Source organism: Ctenocephalides felis, unplaced genomic scaffold (genome assembly GCF_003426905.1).
Source record: "Ctenocephalides felis isolate EL2017-DRISC unplaced genomic scaffold, ASM342690v1 CF-g0.4_SCAFFOLD_00489, whole genome shotgun sequence".
In the NCBI taxonomy this organism is placed as follows: Eukaryota; Metazoa; Arthropoda; class Insecta; order Siphonaptera; family Pulicidae; genus Ctenocephalides; species Ctenocephalides felis.
Genome location: NW_020536643.1, coordinates 11,608 through 21,382, shown reverse-complemented (window position 1 = coordinate 21,382; position 9,775 = coordinate 11,608). Strand labels below are relative to the sequence as shown.

Sequence of the window (9,775 nt, the reverse complement as noted above, 5' to 3'; positions counted from 1 at the left end):
CAGAGATTTTGGAATGTTGACATATGTTATTGTAACATGAATTTATTTTTCAATCTTACCCTGGTAGTGGTGTGGCGTAAATCTCTGGCAATAGCGAGTTTGGATAATCCTCGAGGCAACTTTTGTAACTGTTTCAATATGTTTGTATTTCACAGTTTTATAATGCTCTCTGTTTGAACAATCATAAATGATGACTGAGGTTAATTGTTCCATACAATTTTTACAAGTTTCATTATATTCTTACCATCAGACAGTAATAAATTTTTGAATCTATGTGTACCAAAAGTGGCGCCCGTCCTCTCCATACTCTTGGGTACGGTCGACCTTTCACGAGACCCTCGAAGGAACGAACGAAGGGACGCTGAGAAATGCCTAGATACCCGTCACGGGACCTTTCTGCTTTCCCCATAAGCCCTTTTTCTGAAACCGTTCGGCGGTGTCTTCATTCATCCGGCGGTGACGAGGCGGCCGGGTGGTTGGAATAAGGGATGGCATATTTCTTATAAAATAGATAGACGACGGGGAATGCAGAAATATGTGGGTAAAATATTAAGAAAATTGAATTATACTCAAATTTAAATATATTTCATTTAGCAATAATGATTCTTATTTATAATTTGTTACAAATATGGCTGATTATTTATAAAATTAAAATTCACTAATAAGGGTAAATCCCGCATCGCTTGTCTAGAATTTTAATGAAACTTGGAATAGTGGCAGAGTTTATGTCCAAACTGACTTTAAATGATATTAAATGAATGCCGCAGATTATTTTATGAAAAAGATATATTTTTCATTCTATTAATATTGTCCATCCCTTGCAAAAAAAACACCCATTCTACCTCAAATAACCTTTGTTGCCCATGTGGAGGGATGAAACGTGAAAACTCTGTCGTGCCATGAAGAGATGATTGAACACGCACACGAGAGCGTTAGGCGGGCGTCGTTGTGTACACAAGTAACTCTCACAACGCTCTCGATAAAAATATATACTAAATGAGATATGTCTGCTGGCTCTCGAAAATGTTTCATTTCCGAATCATCGAATTTTGAACTACTAAGTCTCAGAATATGAACCTCATGATTAGAACTATAAGCCTATTAGCATTAATTACATTTGGAAAGTGTATGATTTAATTTCTTAAAATGTTATTTTTTATTTAAATTGTTATTGGTTTCCACTTTACAGCATTTTTAGCCACCTACATTATTCATATTATTTTTCATCATATTCTATACAATTCTTACATAGTATTTTTTATACATTCATCATATATATATACTATTCCTTCTTATATCCTAATCTTCCATTCAATTTTCTTTCTCCAATTCCATTCAATTTTTTTCTTTTCTTTTGTTTTTTCAATATGTTCTTCTCATCTTTTAAACTATACTTTTTTTTCCTTCTTACTTCTAATACAATTTTTCTTTGTATCCTACAAATTAACAATTCCTAATCTAATTAATATTTTATATTTTTAAATCTGGTATTGCTGGAGATTCGAACTGAATTCTTCCAGCGTGTGAGTCGAGAACGCTGCTGAGTGAGCTATTCCCGCCACGAAATGTTATAATATCTTACGGTTTCTTATATTGTTCAGTTTCTGACATTTTTCCTTCTGACGTTCTTCATGAAACAAAACTTTTTGACATTTATATTGTACACATTTAAATATTGTGTACGTTCTGAAACAATATTACGAAATACCAATGTTCAATCATCCACTGATAAACATACTTTCAAAAAAAATTAGCAGCATTATACCAAGTTTAATCATTTTTTTAAATATTGCGGTATAAATATATTATGTTTTTTTTTTTTTGAAATGGAAGCTGAATGATTTCGTATATATTAAACAAGTAGGAATTGTGTTTATATTAGACTGGGTCTTTTGTATGAGTATGCCGCGCTCAATAAGACTTGAATATTATATCGTCTAAAACTTGCGCTTATCTCTTGCTTCTGGTTCTCACGAAAACCCCCGTCATGCATGGGGGGAGGATCTAGAATGCTATGATTCTCTGAATTATACTTTTCTTCTTATTAGTGCTATTCGCTGTTCTTTTTTCGGAAGATCGCAAGTCATTGTTTAGAATCTAATATCAAATCAAATAGTATCAAATTATTAATTAAAACAATAAGGCATAAGTGAAGCTGATGGGATATCTTTATTATTTGTAATCTTAATATTTCTATTATTCATAATTCTGGTATAAACTTAGGTTTTACCTAATAAATTATCATACTCGTAAAATTTATACTAAGTAAGCATTAAATGAAATCAAAGCAATGGTAAAATTATACATCAGTATCGGATAAATATCATAAAAGCTTTTTTATTTGTGATATAAACACAAATACAGTATCCATATTTGACTTACTTTTTATATATAATTCGATCGCATTTTATGGAAAATTATCTTCATCTCTCCTATGACGTGACATGCACGTGTTTTGAAAAACACGTGTTGCTTCCATCCTCATATACATATATCGTATTCTCAAAAGCGCATGCGTCCTATTAGTATTCTGGGAGGAGTCGCATGTCGGGCTTAATGGCACGAAAACCTTAAATTCGCAACTAAAGGAGGAGCAAGCGAGAATTCGGTCCTAATTATTTTTTAAAAGAGTTCACGAAACGGCAAACCCTCTATTTAAGGACCTTTTGTGCATCAGTCCTTTTGTGTGATTTAGAATTTAGGCGCGGCTGTTAAAGTTGTTATGCCGGAAAGATAATGGGGTTGTTTTTGTAAGGTGTGTGGTATTGAGAGATCTATGAATAGAAAAGAAGTTGTTTTTGAATTGAACTTATCATTTTTATTACTTGTTAAAACTGCAGGAAGAGTGGCCATTTTTCTGTTCCGCATAATTTTTGTCATGGCATTGAAATTAAAAACTTTTACAGGAAATATTTAGTTTACACAAATCTAAATTATTTGATAAAAATGCAGAAATCTGAGTAATTTTTTTAATTCATGTATTTTTTAAGCCTGCATAACATTAATTTTCCTTCTTAATAAAAAATAACATATCCTAATTATAGTATTGAAATTATTTTCTGAAAATGCAAAAGTTATTTTCTTTTTTAAATGTCAGTATAAAATTAATTTCCATGTTTTATAGTAAATACAAAGTCAAATAATAAAAATTAACATTATTATTATTACGCAAGTTTAGTTTTGTAAATCACATAATTATAAATGACTAGCAAACCGGGCGAACTCCGTTTCACCACCAGATGGTTTTATTTTAAGTAACATTTTGTTTGGTGATTAAAAGATGAAGAAAAAAATTGCCTGCTATTGAAATTGAATAAAAATTTGCACAATACACGTGATTGATTTGAAGGTTTCCAATTGAAATGTTAGGAAACGAATAGCTTATTTTTTTACTTCTTGGCACAATTTCACAGTGAACACAATGCTGGTTTGTCACATGAAATTAACTGATCAGAGAACAATGAGTAGCTGTCAAACAAATAAGTAGCAGTTAAACAAAAATATTAGTTTGTAGTACATGCTTAGTATCAGGGATGACGCTGTACGTGAAAAAAGAAAGTGTTTTCCGCTTTCCTGTTGAAATCTTTCTTCAATTTTTTTTGCCATAAACCTCACGGTGTCCGAGACCTTTCCAACGAATGCAAAATCAGTTCGTGCGTTTTCGTATTATATCGTCAGGAAGGAAAACGGACTTATTTTTATATAATAGATAACTATCTAGAATGCTATAACAATTATTTTCATTCTGATCCAAAATGACATGAATGCTACAGCATTCAAATTTAAAGACGATTATTTTTAATTTTAGGTTTTTGTAATTATTATACCTGCAAGATAATGACTAACTGATTCTTCAAGTATATTCATATTATAATAACTTATACAAGAGTTACTAATTAGCTTGGTCAAACACCTTGCGTACAATAGAAGTGTAATAATTGACGTGGATGCTATAGCATTCATCATATATAACAATTAATATATGATAATCTGACTACTCTCATAAACGATTTTTATAAATAAAATGACTGTCAATTTTTTTACCTTGCTGAAACTTGTACTGTCTGCGAAATGTTAAATTATATTAATCTTCTATACTCGTATAGTTATCTAACCTTGGTGCTAATAATTTCGCAAGTACATTTCATTAACCCTTACATAAATACATTTAATACGAATATAAACAAGCACTTTAGCTAAATATATATCTATATACACTGAAACCCGCATGTACGTCCTGATACATCCGTTTACCCAGAGCTGTGGAATTTTTTTGTCCGTCTTTCCTTTCGTTTTTCCGTGGAACTCGACTGCTGCTCGGCAGCCAGCGAGCGCGGAGAAAAAGTTTATTATGAAAAAGTTTTAGCCGTCGGCGTCGAACGAATACTGGGTCGGGTAAGATAGTGTGCGTTGTGTAACGTCGGCCTGCACCCTGTGTGAGAGAGAGTTTCATGAGGGATGAGGGCGCCGAGCGTATTTCCCGATTGTCGGTAAGGGGTGTGAGAGCGGTGAATGAGATTGGTGCACGAGGAATTGGGTACGATATAGTGGTGGAAAGTTATTGGCAGAAGATAGTTTATCGACTTCGTGGAACTATTATTGTGTTATTCGGGGTTTATTGTTTTAATCAAATTTTCTTTGTTTTTGTTTAGGATCATATTTAGGATCAAATTTTCTTTGTTTTGTTTAGAATCATATCATTTTTATATGGTTACAAATAACAAATCGTTTTAAAAAAATTTATATGATAAGAAGGAAATTTGTTATAACTTCATGATATTATCTGTATGGTTTTTAGCATCTTGTCTAATTTACCATATTTTCAATAATTTCTCCAAAATGAACTTTCTCAAAATCAAGTTTCGCATACAAATCGTGAACTATAATGACTAGATTTGTAAATGTATATAACTGAGATTAATTAAAATTAAATTATCTTTAATTCAAAAATTTCTGACTACGGTCAGAAGTATTTTGATCCCATCTTTTGACTTGTTACCCAATTCAGGACATTGTGTAAAACTTACTATATAATAATATATATATACATATACAAATCTCGGTTCTAGTTGAAAAAGTCAGTTAGAATGTAACTAACTTTAAAATTAATATACTTCTATTTTACTTTTTAACTTTTCGTAGGGTAAGTTATTGTAATGGGCCGAAAATCGGAATTGAAATTTTTCACATTTCTCGACGTTTTGAAGGTTTCTGAACATTTTGGCATACTTCAGAAAAAATGGATGTGTGTGTGTGTGTATGTATGGATACAATTTTTTGTCCACGATTTCGGGCGTTTTGAATGGTTCAAAAAACATTTGAGTCCTATTGATAAGGAGATGTGCTGATTAGTTTTTTGGCAAAGGCAGGTCCAGCCGTTACGGAGATACGGAGCAAAGAGCGCAGAAATAGAAATCGAGTTTTTGAGAGAACGGAGCATCCGATTTGAATGAACTAAAAACATTCAATTAGTAATGATTGGGAGAAGTGGTTATTAGTTTTTAGTTAAGGTAGGCCCAGCCATTTTGAAGATACGGAGCTAAATGTACAAAAAATGGTAGTTTTTGAGAGAACTAAGCGTCCGATTTAATTGATTTTCTGTTTGTAAGTTAAAGAACTTTCTACTTGTCTTAACAAAATAAATGATTTTGGATTTTTTTTTAATTTTTTGTATATCGAAAATAATTCAGATTTTATTTTTAATTCTGACTATAGTTCTAATATACTTTAAACAAATAATTTCAACTTTGCAATTCAGTTTATATAATTCTTATAAATATTAGACAATGTTACAATATTTATAATAATCTATTTGAAAACATTCAGTATTCCTCGAACATTTCGTTACGGTACGGGAAGTTCCAGCAATTTGCCTTAAGGCACGATGCCACCCACCCCACTAGTTTCTCATTTTGATTTCGAACATTTATACCATATTAATGATAATATATCTCAAAAAGGGATTTTTAAAATCACAAACATTTTGAATTTTATGGAAAATTAGGTTATTTTTTCATATAATTGTCATTGTTGTCATGTTACCAAAATGTTTAAAAATATATAATAAAATTTTAAATTTTAAAAACAATCAAATTTGCAGTATGATTGTTTACAAACATATATAGTATTTTATTTAATAAACTTCTTCATTTGTCTGTTAACATTTTTTTTTAAAGTCTGGTCTATGAATGCCACTGATCATTGGCAATTGAACCATTCATAAAGCAAGTTTAAAAACAAGTCTTTATTATTCAAGACTTCGATTTGTTTACCTAATTTGATTATTACTTTATGGCATTCAAAAAATTAGTTTTTTGGACATATAAGTTAAATCTCAAATAAGTAAACAGACATACTTATTGAACATATATTTTACAAATTTACTCTAACTAATAGCACAATAACACAAATTACTTAATGAGCTAGATAGCCTGTCACATAAAATAGTGCAATTAATCCAACATATTATTATCTAATACAACTATTATTATTATAATCTTTTATTTTACCAATTGAATCAAACAATAAAATCTAAACTATAAATATTAAGAATGAAATATGTAGAAATATAATTGATAATGTGTAACTCAGAGATATATACATTTCATTTATTATTTTATTACATAGTATATGAAATTCAAATGATTGATTAATCTAAATTTTATTGAAAGTCGACAAAAATCCAATATTTCTTAGTCCATTTGACCAGTCTTTTATCAAATTATCTATATTTTCCGCGATCAAATGTTTCCATCACTAGACCTTTACGTTGCTTCGGAAGTTTTGGGATTTCGGTCCGTCCGTCTGTTGGAGTCTCCCTGTTCCTCTCACGTGTGGGGTTGGGGTGCACAATTCCGAGAATCGGAGAGATGCCTCTGCTAGTCCCTTCTAGGCACTTTTCTCATCGCTCGTCGACAGAATGACGGCTTCTGGGTTGGCTAGAACGTATTTTCCTTCTGGTAGAAGAAAAGTGTTCAGTTGTATGTCATGTTGCCTTTGGTAAGGCAACCGAAGTGCGACCCAGCATCCCCGTTATTCAATATTTTCTCTCTCACGAAATATTATCCGTGAACCAGAATAGACTGACAGCAGAAAATATCACGAGAGGATACTGGAAAGGTTTAGATCGATATGGATGCCCTGATTTGATTTCAAATTTCTACAAATATAATAGGAAATGATAGGGGGCATCGTGAAATAAAGATCGAATGGGAAACTATTGGATAACGCATAACCGCATTTTCGAGGGATATAAATAAAAAATTCTTAATTCATTTAAAAGTAGATTATTACATCTAGTAGTAGAATTAACACAACGATTTTTTTACTTTGTCTAGAGTTTTTTTTATGTTTTGAATGCATTTAATTCTCGGACAACATCAATTGAAATCACTGCTAGGGGGATTTGTAGAGAGCCATCACTTTCGGACAAAACAGAACGGATGCGCCAAAAACTTTCGGCGGTTTTGCCCGGATCGTACAAAAGCGTTCCAGAACATCCGCAATTTTATTTGTACGCTATACACAATGAGATTTCAAATATTTCAAATCGTTTTGGATGCAAAATCGCATGTCATATTAGGAATGAAGTTTTACATTTCATTTTTTTTGTACCAAGTAATTTTACATTCTCGACAAATAAAGATAAAATACAAAGTTTTCATCTATATTTATCTAAACAAAACGTTTCCAAATCATAGCTACTAATATTAGCATGTTCTGCAATTAATTGCTTTCATGTATTTTATAATGCAGGATTATTATTAATTTGAATTTTCCGTTTCTCTTAGCAATATTTGAGGTAAAATTTCATACAGTATAGCATATGCAAGGGAGAATATCTGAAAAGCTAAATCCACTGCTGGATTGTCGGTCACTTATCTGAGGGACTCCCCGATTGTAGGGTTTATACTCGCACAGAATACAATGAGAGCTTTCAGCCAAGGTTTCATATATATGCTGTTGATGTATAATAATAGTAGAAGACTATATGGAATTATTTGAGGGTTATTGCGTAGAAAAATATAGTTCTGACACACACAAACATATAACTCATATATTTATTTTAAATTTTATCATATATGAATATGTGTGAGCGTGTTTATTAAATTTATGTCATTTAATATGATCTTCTCTATCGTTTCAGGGTATGCAACCGACTGCATCATCATATCGCAAAGTTGCAGTAGTCGAAAACTTTTTTGACATTATCTACAGTGTTCATGTAGATTTGGAAGGCAGATGCGGGAAACATGCTGGTCAGAAACGAACATACCGCACGGTAAGTCAAGTATATAAATTATGCACGCACATTCTGTTTGAATCAGGTGAGATTTATGTAATGAAATTTTTATTTTTTCACAGATTACAGAAACATACGCTTTTTTACCACGCGAAGCCGTAACTCGTTTCCTAATGGGCTGCACAGACTGCCAACGTTCTCCTCGATCAATATCCCCGAATAGCAACATTCTGACTACTCCTCCAGCAACACCACCGCCTCCGATTTTAACATTGCCTGCTTCGCAAACAGTGACTCCTTGCGAAAAGGTGCAGCCGAATAGACCACCGATCGCCAGTAAAAATTTCAAAGAAGAACACAGACGAATGCGTGCTCCAGAAGCAAAAAGTCCAGAAATCGAACAAGTACCATTGAATGGCGGCAAGAGGAAGTTGGAAATTGAAAATCGAGTGGAAGAGAAGCCGAGGGTAATGGTTGCAGCAACTCATCCTTTGGATGTTAGCAATCTGGTGTCGAATGATGCACCGATGGATCTTAGTACGGGTGATGGACCGTCTAAAAAACGAGCTAGGGTGGATTCAATGGAATCAGAGGTAATAATTGAAATATAGGTTGTAATAAAATGTGAATATTGATCTGGAAATTGTCACACGATTATGTTTTGATATATGTACTTTTTACTCAATGTTTTAATTATTGTTTTCTAATATTTCTTTTCCTCTTTCAGCAATCTGAGACTGCCGGCGCACCTTGGAGCCCAAAACGAATGATCAGTGCCTTTCCGATACGAGCTTCTACACCCATAGCTCTTCCGCCTCCACCTATGCCTCCAAGTGAGACAACGCTAGATTATTACAATTTTCCGGCGACGGCGGCGTTTCTGAGGCATGCTCGTGGCCTGAATTTCGGCTTGGGCTTGGGTTACGCGACGGGACAGGACGGCCTGACTTCTGCTGCGCATCTCGACCGTTACGTGAGTACAAGACTAGCTTTGTACCGATATATTATGCGCGAATTGTGTGCTCGATATTTGATATTGAACGCACATCATACGATTTAAATGATGAATCGTAATTTGGAATAGACATGCTTGAAAATCGTCTTATATATGTGTTGGAGTTATGACTTTTTAATCTTATTTGAAGTAAGATATTGACTGCGGATCTTGACCATTTTGTCATAACGTTGTTCCCAAATGATTTTACTTTATTTATTATCCTTACAATATTTTTAACTTTTAAATCTCGAGGTTTTAATCTGTTTTGAAGTACGAAATTGACTACGAATTTGAACCATTTGACCACATTTTTGTTCCCGAAGAATTTTTCTTTAATTTATAATTTTCACAATAATTTTTACTTATATATATATATATATATATATATATATATATATATATATATATATATATATGTATATATATTCACGTTTGAAGTCAAATTGAATCCTAATGAACGACAAAAAGCTAAACGTTTGATTACCTTCCTAAATAAAAAACATTGGCATTGGAATAAGTAATCAGTAAACTCACCT

The 9,775-nt window shown here is 32.4% G+C and overlaps 1 protein-coding gene across 1 annotated transcript; it reads left to right on the top strand.

Annotated features, from left to right (window-relative positions):
- The first annotated feature begins 4,451 nt into the window (after positions 1 to 4,451).
- LOC113365601 lies at positions 4,452 to 9,302 on the top strand. The gene is made up of 4 exons (XM_026607119.1): positions 4,452 to 4,490; positions 8,147 to 8,281; positions 8,365 to 8,835; positions 8,970 to 9,302. Exons 1-4 carry the CDS (start codon positions 4,452 to 4,454, stop codon positions 9,300 to 9,302), a joined length of 978 nt encoding a protein of 325 aa, XP_026462904.1.
- Positions 9,303 to 9,775: the final 473 nt, after the last annotated feature.

Excerpts from the sequence above, each read along its gene's own strand:
- LOC113365601 (XM_026607119.1), top strand. The coding sequence starts at position 4,452 with ATGAGGGATGAGGGCGCCGAGCGTATTTCCCGATTGTCG. Across the intron at positions 4,491-8,146 it reads AGCGTATTTCCCGATTGTCG|GGTATGCAACCGACTGCATC; the intron begins GTAAGGGGTGTG and ends CTATCGTTTCAG. Across the intron at positions 8,836-8,969 it reads TGGATTCAATGGAATCAGAG|CAATCTGAGACTGCCGGCGC; the intron begins GTAATAATTGAA and ends TTCCTCTTTCAG.